The 14843-nt window shown below is 45.2% G+C and overlaps 1 protein-coding gene across 1 annotated transcript in view; it reads left to right on the forward strand.

Moving 5' to 3' along the window:
- The window catches only part of LOC306844636 (uncharacterized protein), a 29827-nt gene that overhangs the window by 11003 nt on the left and 3981 nt on the right, over nucleotides 1-14843 (forward strand). The window contains exons 3-32 of the mRNA XM_079376908.1: nucleotides 1876-2018; nucleotides 2102-2437; nucleotides 3032-3154; nucleotides 3237-3470; nucleotides 3550-3705; nucleotides 3827-4012; nucleotides 4878-4991; nucleotides 6176-6289; nucleotides 7547-7780; nucleotides 7871-7981; nucleotides 8086-8278; nucleotides 8370-8515; nucleotides 8756-8989; nucleotides 9077-9229; nucleotides 9337-9565; nucleotides 9648-9849; nucleotides 10029-10185; nucleotides 10273-10457; nucleotides 10590-10722; nucleotides 11337-11591; nucleotides 11686-11798; nucleotides 11887-12413; nucleotides 12496-12822; nucleotides 13027-13175; nucleotides 13269-13494; nucleotides 13601-13691; nucleotides 13787-13955; nucleotides 14096-14400; nucleotides 14498-14645; nucleotides 14734-14831. Coding sequence (XP_079233034.1) covers nucleotides 1876-2018; nucleotides 2102-2437; nucleotides 3032-3154; nucleotides 3237-3470; nucleotides 3550-3705; nucleotides 3827-4012; nucleotides 4878-4991; nucleotides 6176-6289; nucleotides 7547-7780; nucleotides 7871-7981; nucleotides 8086-8278; nucleotides 8370-8515; nucleotides 8756-8989; nucleotides 9077-9229; nucleotides 9337-9565; nucleotides 9648-9849; nucleotides 10029-10185; nucleotides 10273-10457; nucleotides 10590-10722; nucleotides 11337-11591; nucleotides 11686-11798; nucleotides 11887-12413; nucleotides 12496-12822; nucleotides 13027-13175; nucleotides 13269-13494; nucleotides 13601-13691; nucleotides 13787-13955; nucleotides 14096-14400; nucleotides 14498-14645; nucleotides 14734-14831 — 5791 coding nt within the window. The remainder of the gene's footprint in view (nucleotides 1-1875; nucleotides 2019-2101; nucleotides 2438-3031; nucleotides 3155-3236; nucleotides 3471-3549; nucleotides 3706-3826; nucleotides 4013-4877; nucleotides 4992-6175; nucleotides 6290-7546; nucleotides 7781-7870; nucleotides 7982-8085; nucleotides 8279-8369; nucleotides 8516-8755; nucleotides 8990-9076; nucleotides 9230-9336; nucleotides 9566-9647; nucleotides 9850-10028; nucleotides 10186-10272; nucleotides 10458-10589; nucleotides 10723-11336; nucleotides 11592-11685; nucleotides 11799-11886; nucleotides 12414-12495; nucleotides 12823-13026; nucleotides 13176-13268; nucleotides 13495-13600; nucleotides 13692-13786; nucleotides 13956-14095; nucleotides 14401-14497; nucleotides 14646-14733; nucleotides 14832-14843) is intronic.

Raw genomic sequence — 14843 nt, forward strand, 5'->3', positions numbered from 1 at the left:
TTTTTTGGTTCCAGTTTCAGAATAGTATAATGGCGCTTTTCCACGGCATGGTACGGTACGGTTCAGTACAGCTTACTTTTGGCGGCTTTTCCACTGGGAACAGTACCTGGTACCTGGTACTTTTTTTAGTACCACCTCGGCCGAGGTTCCAAGCGAGCCGTACCGTTACCAAAACATGATGTTTAAACTCTGCTGATCACTGATTGGCCGGAGAAAATCATTACTGCCTGCGTCATTGAACTTTCAGCACAAGACACAACCGACCCGCTAGATTTAAATCAGCACAGCCAGCGAAGGATCAAACACAACTGTTTTGAATGAGCGCACCTTTTTTAAACAACCAAAAAATTTCTGTTTCGTTGTTCGAGGAAGTACAGATGTTCCTCTCGTTGATAGCTGAGGAGCGGATCCAGCGAGAGCATGATGGAGCGACGCGGAATTAAAACGTTTTTCAGGAGTCACGGCAGTAGAGGCGGCACAACTATAACGACACGTGAATAATCCCACCCACTCTAAAGCGGTACTAAACTGCAGTGGAAACACAAAACGAGCCGAACTGAGCCGTGTTGTACCACGCAGTGGAAAAGCACCATAATACTCCCATGTGAAACATTTCTATAGGTGTGTCCTCCAAACAGCAGAACACTGTGGTGTCATCCTTTATTGTCTTGATGTGTAGAAAAACAGTTGTCACCAGTTAAAAGTATCTGGTTTTGATTAGACGCTTGAATGGATCTTACAGTTCCTAAAAGGCTAGCAGGCTCTGGCTGTGGTGTAGCAGAGGTCTAAAATGGCACCCCCTATAGGCCAAGCCCTTATTTGAAGCCCTCTCTGAGATCAGAGAGAAACTGCTTCAAATAAGTGTGGGGGAGGAGACGTCAGCCACAAAAGAGGCAAAACAACAAAGGGGCAGATAGCTCAGTGTAAAAAAGTGGTCATCCTGTAACAGAAAGAGGAGGAAAAGCCATTGTTGTCTCTGTCCAGGGGTTGTTTTACAGTGAAGAGAGAGAGAGGGCCTGAGGGGGGACACAGGGAGAACAGACCATCCCAGTGCTTGTCATCAGCTTCAAACGGTGTTTTTGATGTGGGAGTTCATCCTGTGGTGGGGCTCCCTGTGTGGGTGTAGGGTTACCCAACACACACTGGCTTCTCAAGCCTAGCTCACCAAAGGCCCCAGAACCCATGGGAGAGGCTGCCTTTATTAAGAAAAAATTGTTTATTTTATCGTACCTGTTCAGTTTCAGGTCCCACTCAAATGTCCATCAAGATAACTGTCCTGCACTGAAAAGCATAGAATTAGAGCAGAAAGAACTGTATTCAACTGCCACAAAGTGGCTTGACCACCATCTCATATCTATGGTTTGTTGTCTCCTGTCTTTTGAGTGGTCTCCATTGTGAAGTTAACACATTAAACATTGTATACAATTTGCAAGGTCTCACGGGTAAACACAGGTAATTCTGTCATTCACAAGCATGCTTCACTATTGAATGCAGCAGAGAGATTGGAAAATCAGTAATAATCTTGGAATGCAATCTGGCATGGAGAGAAGCATGCTTTCCGGATTAGAATTCCAGTAGACTGTGGAAAGTGTGCTCTGCTGTTATAGTCAAGGCAAGCATATATGCAACATCTGGTTGATGGCATGAAATTGAGTATTTTTTCTGTTTGTGCCTATGTGTGTGTAGTTTGCATGTGTGTTATCACCCGCTCACTAACCTTGTATTACAATAAGATATTTAATATTTAGTGGTTAGATGTTCTGCGCATGAGTTGGGTGAGATACTTGACCTGGGCTGTTGATGAAAGTTTCTGATGTCTCACTAAAATGCTTCTATATTCAGGTGTTCATGTTTTAAATTTGTGCCACTTGACAGATGTCGGCCTGGTTATATTGGTTTGCTCTGTCAGCATCTGGACCCCTGTCATCGCCCGCCTTGTCTAAATGGAGCAGCTTGCAAGAGCCAGGTGGCCAGTGGAATCCCACAGTTCACCTGTGTGTGTCAGCGGGGGTTCAGAGGTAAGGTTGAGGGTGTCTTCATGTTGTCATGATACAGTTTGTGGAAAATCACAGTTTGTGAATGATGCTTCTTGTGTTTGCAGGTCAGGATTGTTCCCTGATTGATGCATGTGCCACAAATCCCTGTGCCAACGGTGCCCGTTGCAACAATTGGAATAATCACTACAACTGCTCATGCCCACCTGGGTATCAGGGCAAGAACTGTCACAATGATATTGATGAATGCCGCAAACTCAGAAAGTGCCTTAACGGTGGCATCTGCATAAACACACATGGCTCATTCCGCTGTGATTGCCTTGCTGGGTACAGCGGGCGCACATGCGAGGTGCCCACCCTGCCCTGTGCCCCTTCACAGTGTCTCAATGGGGGCACCTGCCATCAGACCGGTGACCACACCTACGAGTGTGCTTGCTTGCCAGGTAAAAACAGACGAAAAACATGAAGGCATTCATGTAGACACACACCCTTTATCATATTCCCATACTCATTCTCATCCCTCGGATTTGGGGTTTCCCAAAGCTTCTGGACTTTCCAGGCAGTGATACCTAATGCTTTGCTATAAATAGCTCAGACTGAGTGAGAGAAGGATAGACAGGAGAATGAGTGAGCAAGACAGTCAAAGCGTGGAAGAGAGAAAGCGAGTGGGCTGCTGTGACTGGAATTTACTTTAGGGAGCAAGCAGGAAATGTCTCTCGCCAAAGAGGAAGTCATTGAAACCGTGAGAGATTATAAAACAAGCAAACATGGCAGAGAGTATGGCCCTCTGGAACAGAGCTCTGTCAGGTCCTGGCTTTGACGCTGTGGGAACCGCCGTGAAAATATGTAAACACTCAACACCCACTGAACCTTTTTACTGCTCACTTTACTGTGTACATCAATTTATCAATAGTTGTGTAGCAGGATTGAGTGGAAGTTAGTAGGTGTGTTGGGAAAGTGAGGAATAGAGCAGATATTATAACTACCACAGTTTCCTCCCTATTTCCTGTGTCATATAATTTCATTTCTCCACTTAGGCTTCAGGGGACACAACTGCGAGGAGAACGTGGATGACTGCCCTGGACACAAGTGCATGAATGGTGGGATCTGTGTAGATGGTGTCAACACATACAATTGCCAGTGTCTGCCTGAGTGGACAGGTAAATACGCACCTTTTTTTCTTACATGTTTACTTTTAATTTTCTAATTGAAATAACTTGACATTGGTCTTTCTGTCCTTAGGCCAGTTTTGTGCTGAGGATGTCAACGAGTGTCTCATGCAGCCCAATGCTTGTCACAATGGTGGTACATGCTTTAACACTATCGGAGGACACACCTGTGTATGTGTCAATGGCTGGACTGGGGACGACTGCAGTGAGAACATTGACGACTGTGCTACTAAGGTCTGCTTAAACGGGGCTACGTGTCATGACCGTGTGGCCTCCTTTTTCTGCGAGTGCCCAGTGGGCAAAACTGGTACGACTGCCTTCAACATCACTCCTTTTTTTTAGATTTTGTACATTGTGCTCAGAATCACATTCTGCTGTCCCTGCAGGTCTGCTCTGTCATCTGAATGATGCTTGTGTCAGTAACCCCTGCAATGAGGGGGCAGTGTGTGATACTAACCCTCTGAATGGCCACGCCATCTGCACCTGCCCTGCTGGCTTTGTTGGTGGAGCCTGCAACCAAGACATGGATGAATGTTCCATTGGTAAATTTACTGCATTGTGAATGCCTCCCTCTCTCATTGATTCTTTCTGTCTCTTCCTATTTTTGTCTTTGTTAGTAGAGAATAAGTATTAACTGACTCCTCTTTCTCTTTTGTGAGCCAGGTGCCAACCCTTGTGAGCATTTTGGGAAGTGTGTAAATACGGAGGGCTCATTTCAGTGCCAGTGTGGACGGGGCTACACTGGCCCTCGCTGTGAGATTGATATCAACGAGTGTCTTTCCATGCCCTGCCAGAACGACGCCACCTGCCTGGACCGCATCGGCGAGTTCACATGCATCTGTATGCCTGGTATGTCAGTGAACTTGACCTTGACTTACTAAGAAACGTTAAATCTGCTTCTAATCAATGTGGACTTCCTGACTGTATGACTGTGCAGACCTACTTAAAAAAACATGCAAAGGCCAGAGGAGGTTTCGTTATGTAATAACGTACCACGTAGTGGTCATTTGAGGAGTAATGAATTCAAATTTAAAAGCTCAGTCCACATGGGTAAGTCACAGAAACCACAAAGCAATATTGGCTTTGTGTTTTGGTAAAAACTTGTACATTGCACGACGTGCATCTTTGGGTTTTTTGAGGAACTATACAAATCGGCGCTGGGAGCGGGGTTTATTGGGCAATCTGGGAGAGAGGGGGAGGAGTGTGCAGTGAATTATAATGAGATCTTGAGTGGTGGGAATGGAGTGGAACAATGGGGCCCCTCTGTGCTCCGTTCCTCGCCCTTCGCACATAGAGAGAGCGCAAACTTTTTCCCAGCACTCTCATCCCCTCCCCCCACTTCTGCTCGTACCCCTTTCAATTCCACAGACACCTCTTCTTCCCCACCCTCCTCATCATCGCCGACTTGGCCCTGGCTCACATGGCGTGGCCAATTCTTTCTGATTCCATGCCACCGTCAGTACTCTGGCTCCGGCCCACACTCTGTTTCACCCTGAGATGACCACAGGGCATCCTGCAGACAGTAGGGTGTGGTGCTTCTAGTCAAAGCAGGGGCCCCAGTTTGCATAGATGGAGCAATTCTCCATTTCATCAGAAACATGAACTTGCTGTAGGGTGCAGTGTATCAGAACATCTCAGTGTGCATCTGTAGGCCCATGTGTTGTGAGAAACTGCAGTCTGAGATCTGTCTTCACTCTGGCTGTCTCTCTACCAGGCTATCAGGGGAAGTTCTGTGAGGTAGATGTCGATGAATGTGAGAGCAACCCCTGCGTAAATGATGGCATCTGCCGAGACATGGTCAATGGCTTCACCTGCACCTGTCATCCAGGTAAGAAACATGTAATTTTCTCAGCATCACCAGATCAACAGTATGTGTCAAAAGAATCCAAAAAGTTCACTTGTGTGGTCGCTTAATATACAATCTTGATTCATGTAATATCAGGCTAAACCTAACTTTGCCCCTAGCCTAATAGAGTTTTTGCGTAATTACTCATTAGAGTGAGGTCTTGAGCACTATGCAACTGCGTGCCCAAACAAAGACACCATTGTGGCCCCTCTACACAAGCACCCCTCCTCTTTCCAACTTGTCCATAGAGAAGGGACAGCAGTCTCACCCGTCTCCCTCTGCATTCAGGTGGTGGGGGGGAACAGCAGCCCTGTTTATAAGATTCTTTTCCATGTCCGAAATTTACATCTGGGGCAGACAACCCTGCACCCCCCATTTAGCTATTGAGCCAGTAGCATTTGTGCAAGGAAAGAGGGAGGGCTGCTGGCCTCGAAGAAAACAATTCTAGCATCTCCCCCTCTAACCTTCTGCCCTAGGCATCAACATAGATCCCATCATAACACTGTTAATCAACACAGCACCTCTAAAGATGCAGAAATGAACATTTCTGTGGGGCCCCAGCCTTTTTTTATGTACTTACTGGCACGTTTTCCCAGACAAGGGATATCAGTCATTGTTTAAGGCCCACTGCCCCCTCAGTGCCTACACAACTGCTCATTTTCCAGATAATGTCATTTTAATCAATGCAAAAATGTTGATTAGTCTTGATTAATGTCTGCCAATATACATATAATAGGCCAGTTAATATTTAGAAATAGTTCTCAAAAATTATCCACACGCACAGATCAGATCCAGAATATTATTGAATAAAACATTTTCAAATCTAGTACAGGCTGGATTGTGATTGTTGGATGGATTCAGAGAATGAAAACCTGGGTATATTCTGAAACTCCAGTATTCGCTCCAAATCAGATGTTTTAAATTCTGGTTATCAACAGTCTGGAAGAGAATCAAGTCACAGTGTGTGTTAATAATGATATACACCACTAAGATCATAAATTCAAAGGGAGATTCAACAAACCTTCTTTGAAAACTCAAGGTGTAGACGTCTCCAACTAGAACGAGCTTTACTGCCTCCAAAGCTGAACCTAATGACCTGACCAGTGTGTGGATCTCACCTCTGTTGCCTCAGACTGACCTCTAACCCCTGTGTTTGCCTGTCCCAGGGTTTACCGGCACCATGTGTCAGATCGACATTGATGAGTGCGCCAGCACTCCCTGCCAAAATGGAGCCAAGTGCATCGACCGTCCCAATGGGTACGAATGCCGCTGCGCTGAAGGTAAGCTGCTAAATGAAGATGTGTGTCTGATTGTGTGTGCCTGCTGTGCAAGAGCTTTGTGGAGCTCTTCAGAGTTCAAAGTCAAAATCATCATCTCTGACTAGATCCATACATCTGAATGTAGTGATCTCAGGGTCAAATGCTTCTTGTTTCTATGATCTTACTGCTGGGCAGGCTGACGAGAAGCCCCAAATCCTCCTCCTTTGCCCTGCAGACCCCAATGTCACAGGGTCACCAAGGCCGGCAGCTGCTGACGAGGGGGGTTATGCTCGGTCATCACCCTGACATCTGTTCATCTGTAACCCACAATGCATACCCACACAGCACCGTATGGCACAACCAAAGCTCCCAGCATTCACTTTCACATAGTTGTGCCTGTAGGAATGGCCTGTTGGGTTTCTGTTTTTTTGCTTTTCACTTATCCAACAAATTAGCATGAACTTGAATGTGAATGTTTTGGGCTGAAGATACAGTACATACTGCATGTGTCGCAAGGCTTTTAGAAAGCACAGACATGGAGTTGGTGTATTGTCTGTAGCAGCCTGCTGCTTGGTATTCTCTGTGCTCCAGTTCCCCTCTGCTGAGCTGTCCCGTTAGCTGGGACGTAGGGTATTGTCCTGCTGCTCGAGGGGACAAAAGCAGGTCTGTGAGGCCTGTGAAGGGCTCTCTCTCTCTCTTTCTCTCTCACCACCACAGCCCAGCCCTGCCCTGCTCCACACAAGGCTGCTGCCTTGACAGCCTGTCGGCATGGAAACCACGGGAACAGAGACTCCAAACTGTAGAACCTTTCACAAGAGAGAGAAAGAAGGAAACGGAGGTAGCAGACAGAAAAGAGAGAAAAAAAACGGATTGAGACTAGGGAAAGAGGAGAGACATTTTTTGACCAAAAAAGCAAGAGGGGGCAAACCGAGGAAGTATTTACACCCCAGACAAAAACACAAATAAAGGGCATTGAATCACTCATGCAGACTTTGTGAGGTACGGTGGTCATGAGCAGACAGTAAGAATATGGAAATAGTAGGAATGAGGACAATGCAGTTTCGTTTCACCTAGCTTGTGCTGTAATGGTCCACAGAGGGGAAATTGTTCCTGACAGGCAAGAACCACAAACACAGGAACCTGTAGAGCAGCAGAGACTTTATGCAAATATGATACCTTTCCATTCACATCACCTCGCTCAGCCCTTGAGATGTCGGGCTAACAGGAAAGTACCATTCTCTGCTCATTCACCACTACACATCTCTTCTTTGTCTTCAGGTTTTGAGGGAAGGTTGTGCGAGAGCAACATCGATAACTGCAAGCCTGACCCGTGCCACCATGGCACTTGCATAGACGGCATTGCCAGTTACACTTGTAACTGTGAGCCTGGCTACACTGGCTACCGCTGCGAGAACCAGCTCAACGAGTGCCACAGCAACCCCTGCCAGAATGGTGGCAAATGTGTGGACCTAGTCAACAAGTATATCTGCCAGTGTCAACATGGCACCTCAGGTGAGGAATGATGTAGCATTAATTCAACTGTATTTGTTACATTAGGTTTTGTGTGTTTCATATTAAAGAAGTTTTTTGCTTCTCACACAGGTACCAACTGTGAAATCAACTTTGATGACTGTGCTAGCAACCCGTGTGACTACGGAATCTGCAAAGATGGCATAAACCGCTATGAATGTGTCTGCAAACCTGGCTTTACCGGTGAGACAGGGAGAGATCTCCGCAAGATCGCCGATCTTTATACAAATTAGAGTAAGTTCTCAAATTAAGGGATAAACCTCACTATGAAATTCTCTTCCTTTCAGGGCCTCGATGTAAAGACGAGATTGACGAGTGCCAGTCTAATCCCTGTCGCAATGGAGGAACCTGCGTAGATGATGAGAACGGTTTCCATTGCCAGTGCCCTGAAGGCTTCCATGACCCATACTGTTATTCGCAAGTGGACGAATGTGCCAGCAGCCCATGTTTGCATGGGACCTGCAGGGACGATCCTAACGGGTACAGCTTCATAACAAACTTTAAAACCAGCAGGAAGGTAATAAATGGAGACTTGCTTTGAGTGTGACTCTTGTTTGCATTGCTCCTCCAGCTATCGATGTGATTGCGAGCCTGGATGGGTGGGTAAGAACTGTGACCTAGACCGAAACGATTGTTTGCCCAGCCCCTGCCAGAATGCAGGCGCGTGTTTCGACCAGCTCAATGGTTTCACTTGCAAGTGTCGGCAAGGTTTTAGAGGTGAGATATACATTACGTTAGCACAGTATGCGTTTTACAATAATAACAACAAAAAGAGATTTTATTACATATTGTTCTACCGAAAAGAACAGACTGCCCTCTCATATTTAATTCGACCTCTACCACTGAAAACGGTATAATGTTTTTCTTAAAGCATTAAAACTCCCCCTACTGCAAGTTATTAAAAAATGCACTCTTCTTACCAATAGCTACATTCTGACAGCTGTCTCCCATCCTCAGGTAACTTATGTCAGGTAAACATCAACGAGTGTGCCTCTAGCCCATGTCTAAATCGGGGTACCTGTGTGGACGGAGTCGCCAGTTTCACGTGTCTCTGTGAGCCACCTTATAGCGGACCCACCTGTGCAGAACTGCTCACACCTTGCACTCCCAACCCCTGTGCCAACCATGGTTCCTGTGTGCACACACCTGACTACCTGGGCTACCAGTGTAACTGCCAACCCGGGTGGCAGGGTAAGTCATTAAACACATTCTTATTTAAGTCTTTAAGAATCGAGTTTGCTAAAGAATGTCTAACTTCAAGTGTCCTTGCCACCACAGGTCAGTTGTGTACCATTGACATAAATGAATGCGCATCTAACCCCTGTAAGAACCGTGGGACCTGTACCAATACTTCGGGTGGCTATGTATGCTCCTGCCGTGCTGGCTATACTGGACCCAACTGTGAAACAGATATTAACGACTGCTCACCAAGTGAGTCAAACTGAATAGAAACCAGGTTTTTGTTGCTGGTCTCACAAATTAAATGGTCCAACTTCAGCACAGTTGGCGTGGTCTAATAGTGTTTTTGGTTTTGTCAGACCCCTGTCTGAATGGAGGATCCTGTACAGATGGAGTAAACTCATTCCGCTGCAGCTGTCTGCCAGGCTTCACAGGGGCACGCTGCGCTACCGAGGTAAATGAGTGTCAGAGCACCCCCTGCAAGAACGGAGGCACTTGCACCGACTACGTCAACAGCTACACTTGTACTTGCAAACCAGGATTCACAGGCCTACTCTGTGAGACCAACATACCAGACTGCACTGAAAGGTAAGACTGTGAAGTCGCTCATACCTTATAAAAGAATATGTAGCCAGTAGTAGCACATGAACAAATAATCTCCTTATTTTAGCTCCTGTTTTAATGGAGGCACTTGCACTGATGGGATCAACGGCTTCAAATGTACCTGTCGGTCAGGATTCACTGGAGATTACTGCCAGTACGAGGTGAACGAGTGTGACTCTCAGCCTTGTCTTAACGGGGGAGTTTGTCAAGATGCCCTCGAGTTATATCGCTGCTCATGTCCAAAAGGCTACACTGGCCCCCGTTGCCAGGTATTGATTCCAGATCATAACCTAAACATGCTTGCAATTTTTTCTAAAATTACATTCAATAAAAAAATTTATTGGAATAGAAGATTGAAATTAAAAAAATAAACAATTAAAATCATTGATAGAATAGAATCATTAAAATAAATTATAGAATAAAATGTATCTTTTTATCTCTCTTTTAGTATCCAGTTGATTGGTGCAGGCCTTCTAACCCATGCAAGAATGGCGGTCGCTGCAGACAGAAAGATGCCTCCTTCACATGTGACTGTTTGGGAGGCTGGTCAGGTCGTTATTGTGACATCCCAGGGGTGTCTTGTGAAGTTGCAGCCAGACAGAGAGGTATATAAAATTGCATATTACTTTATTTTACAAATACAGTTTAAACATGATCTTCTCCTTGATAACGGTCAACACTCTTTCGCACAGGACTCCAAACAGATGAACTTTGCCACCATGGTGGACACTGTGTCAATACTGGCAACACGCACTACTGCAAATGTCCCGCAGATTACACAGGCAGTTACTGTGAGTTTCAGTTTGACAACTGTGAGGACAAACCTTGCCTCAATGGTGCCACCTGTAGGAGCTACATGGGAGGATTCACCTGCGATGTGAGTCATCTTACCACTGCTACAAATAGTATATATTATCATTTGCGTTATTATAAAGCCTAATTACCTATAGAATATGAAGAACTGAAGATATTTCAGAACTGATATTGAACTGACATGCTTTTTCCCCAGTGCATGCCTGGTTATGAGGGGAACAACTGTGAAAGAGAGGTCAATGAGTGTCAGTCTCATCCTTGTCAGAATGGAGGAACCTGCATTGACCTGGTGGGACATTACATCTGCTCCTGCCCTCCAGGCACACTGGGTAAGATAGATTTCTAAAATCACGGTATAAAAAAAAAAAAAACTTGACCCGGACTAAAATGCAAAGAATCAAAGTTTTTTTTAGCCTCAAGTGCAAAAGTCAAAATATACAAAACCGTTCAAAACTTTGGGGTCAGTAAAGTTATTTGTTTTATAAAAACACAGTTAAAAGAACAGTAATGTTGTGACAAATTAAAATAAGTATTTTCTGTTTTAAAATGTAAATTATTCCTGAGATGCAAAGCAGCCATTAGTCCAGTCTTCAGTGTCTCATGATCTTTCAGAAATCCTTCTAATATGCTGATTTGATGTTCAGTAAACATTTCTTATTATTATCAGTGTTTAAAACAGTTGTGCTGCATGTTATTTTGTAATACTATATTTATTTATGATTCTATGAAGAACAGAAGAAAAAGAACATCATTTAAAATATACTTTTTTAAAACATTATACATTACTGTGATTTTTTTTGTCAATTTAATGCATCCTTGCTGAAAGTATTAATTTCTTTCAAGACAAAAATCTTACTGACCTGTAATCTTTTAATGGTAGTGTGCATAGTTACACAAAGGTTGGAATAAGGTCACTGTAATATTTTTATTATAACCTTTTTAGGGGTCCTCTGTGAGATAAACGAGGATGACTGCGCAACTCCATCATGGCCTCGTGGGATGCCAAAGTGTCAAAATAATGGCACCTGTGTGGACAGGGTTGGAGGGTACAGGTGTAACTGCCCTCCCGGCTTCACTGGAGAACGCTGTGAGGGAGACATCAATGAGTGCCTTTCCAACCCCTGCAACCCCTCTAACAGTTTGGATTGTATACAGTTGCCCAATGATTACCAGTGCGTGTGCAAACCCGGCTTCACAGGTGAGGGTTCTCTGAAAACTGCAAAAAATTGTCTGGGATTTACATATACAACATTGTAATATGTCTTTAAATTCTCACTTCATTATGTCTTCAGGACGAGGGTGTCAGAATAGATTCAGTGTGTGCGAGTCTCAGCCCTGTAAGAACGGAGGAGTATGCTCCGTGTCCGGCAGTTCGCCACTGGGATACACTTGCACCTGTCAGCTTGTGAGTATCCAGGCCTTATATCATTATGATCTGGTTATTTCCTATTAAACTTCAAAAGAAATTACTTAACTTCTTGTCTCTTTCTCAGGGGTATGCAGGTGCTAACTGCGAGAGGAGCATGAACTGCAAAGAGCTGCCTTGCTACAATGGGGGCAGCTGCACTCTCACCTCACGAGGTGCACGTTGCACCTGTGTTCAGGGCTTTGGCGGGCCACTGTGTCAGCACCGCAGCAATGAGGGCTGCTCCTCCAAACCTTGCAGCAATGGAGGCTTGTGTACAGAAGAAACCAGCTTCCCTTTTTTCCACTGCCAGTGCATCAATGGCTGGACAGGCATACGATGTGAACATGAACCCAGGCTGCTGCCACTTCCTCCTCCTTGCCCTATTGCCGAATGTCATGGCAAGGCCAATGACGGTGTGTGTGATAAAGAGTGCAATTCATTTGCCTGCCGCTGGGATGAAGGTGACTGCTCTCTGGCTGCGAACCCCTGGGCACGCTGCTCAGACCCTCGCTGCTGGCGGCTGTTCAACAATAGTCAGTGTGATGAGTTCTGCAACAATGCAGAGTGCCTTTATGATAACTTTGACTGCAAGAACAAAGAGAAAGTCTGCAAGTAAGTCATGTTCTAAGCTTTAATCATGCGTCATAGGACTGTATATTATGGTCTTTCTCTAACACACTCTCTCTTCCCTCAGCCCCATGTACGAGACATACTGTACAGACCATTACGCAGATGGGCTCTGCGATCAAGGCTGCAATACTGAAGAGTGTGGCTGGGATGGACTGGATTGTGCAGAGAAGATTCCAGAAGACCTTGCGGAAGACATGCTGGTTATTGTAGTTCTGCTGCCTCCTGAGGAGCTGCTCAGGACACAAACTGCTTTCCTGCAAAAACTAAGTGCAATACTGCGCACCACATTGCGTTTCCGTCTTGATCAGAATGGGGAATACATGATCCGACCCTATAAAGGACGTGAGACACGCATTAAACGGGAGCTTCAACCTCAGCAAGAGGTCATTGGGTAAGTTGGGGTTACTGAAGTAATCGCCTTTGTACAACAAAATTTTGCATTCCTCATGCGCATTTCGCCTCAGATTCGAGTTTCTCAGTGAGTGGTGCTTCATGCATCGCTACAATATTGACGATACCAAACCTTAGCCCACAAAATATCACCAAAATTTCACTAATGTGAATGTGCCTTAAATACTCTTTGGTTCTTCTGCAGGTCTATTGTATACTTGGAAATAGACAACAGGCTCTGCTCCCAGGGTTCAAATGACTGTTTCCGCAATGCTAACAACGCTGCTGAATACCTAGGTGCTTTGTCTGCTAGGGAGATGTTGAATTTCCCATACCCCCTGAAAGAAGTGCGCAGTAAGTATCCACACTTACACAGACTTAATTGCTTTCTTACATAGGTCCAGCTGTATTTCATAATCATACTAATCATTTCCAATTCTCTTTCAGGTGAAAAGATGATAGATCCTGATGATATTCCCTATTGGGGTAAGCTACTGCTAGTAGGGGTAGCTTCTCTCTTCTTGTTGGTTATCTTGATGGTAGGTATGTTGATTGCCCGTCGCAAACGTGAACACAGTACACTCTGGTTCCCTGAGGGCTTCTTCCTCAAGAAGGAAACAAGCAGTAACAAGAACCGCAGAGAACCTGTGGGCCAAGATTCCCTGGGCATGAAGTGAGTCTTTCATGCATTATTAGTGCTTTTAATATAACTATTGTCAGTATAGTTAATTGAAATATGCCTTTCAAAGGGACTAATTAGCATTCATGACTCTTTGCAGACACATGCCAAAGACAGTGGAAGAGTCTCTATTGGCAGATCACAGTGACCAGTGGATAGACACAGACTGCCCAGAGGCAAAACGACTTAAGGTGACTGACCCTTTGTCATTTCTCTTATGATGTATATGTGTATGCATCAATGAAACAGTTGTATATCTTAATAATGTTGACTTTTTTGTGTATAGGTGGAAGAGCCCAGTATTCTGTCAGATGGTGAGGATGCAGTTGACAGCAGACAGTGGACACAGCACCACTTGGCAGCGGCAGATATCCGTATGCCACCTTCCATGGCTCTCACACCTCCACAGGGAGAGTTTGACAGCGATTGCATGGACGTCAATGTCCGAGGCCCTGGTACGATATGTTTTGCTGTTTACTCTTACTCTTTGGTTAGGTCCAGTTGTCCCACCTGATCAGTGGCCTTGCATAGATAAAGTTCAGGTACAATAATAGCAAATGTATTCAAAGCATTTACAGACTCCTATTTCTTATAGATGGCTTCACACCCCTGATGCTGGCATCCTTCTGTGGAGGTGGGCTGGAGCCTGAGGTGACCGAAGATGATGATTCAGAAGAATGCTCTGCCAACATCATATCTGACCTCATTTACCAGGGAGCATCGCTTGCAGCTCAGACCGACCGCACTGGAGAGACCGCTCTGCACCTGGCTGCACGATATGCCCGAGCTGATGCAGCTAAACGACTCCTGGATGCTGGGGCTGATGCAAACGCACAGGATAACACAGGCCGCACGCCTCTGCATGCAGCTGTAGCAGCTGATGCCCAGGGGGTTTTCCAGGTAAAGTCACCTACAACCAAATATATGTGTTTATAAGTAGATATGGACTATTCAAACAATGTCATTGCTGATGTGTCCCATATTCTCGCTTCTGCAGATTCTGATCAGGAACCGTGCCACAGACCTGGATGCACGCATGTATGATGGCTCCACTGCTCTGATCCTTGCAGCCCGTCTGGCAGTAGAAGGCATGGTGGAAGAGTTGATCACCTGCCATGCTGATGTGAACGCTGTTGATGAAATCGGTAAATGCAACAGAAAAGAAAAAGGATTGAGTTCCTGCTCTTGATATGAAGTTGCATTGTTTCTGATGGTTCCATTCTCTCTTCACAGGAAAGTCAGCTTTGCACTGGGCAGCAGCAGTAAACAATGTTGAAGCTACAGTTGCCTTGTTGAAGAACGGTGCCAATAAAGATATGCAGGACCTTAAGGTTTGCAATCAT

Source organism: Barbus barbus (genome assembly GCF_936440315.1).
Source record: "Barbus barbus genome assembly, chromosome: 3".
Taxonomy (NCBI): Eukaryota; Metazoa; Chordata; class Actinopteri; order Cypriniformes; family Cyprinidae; genus Barbus; species Barbus barbus.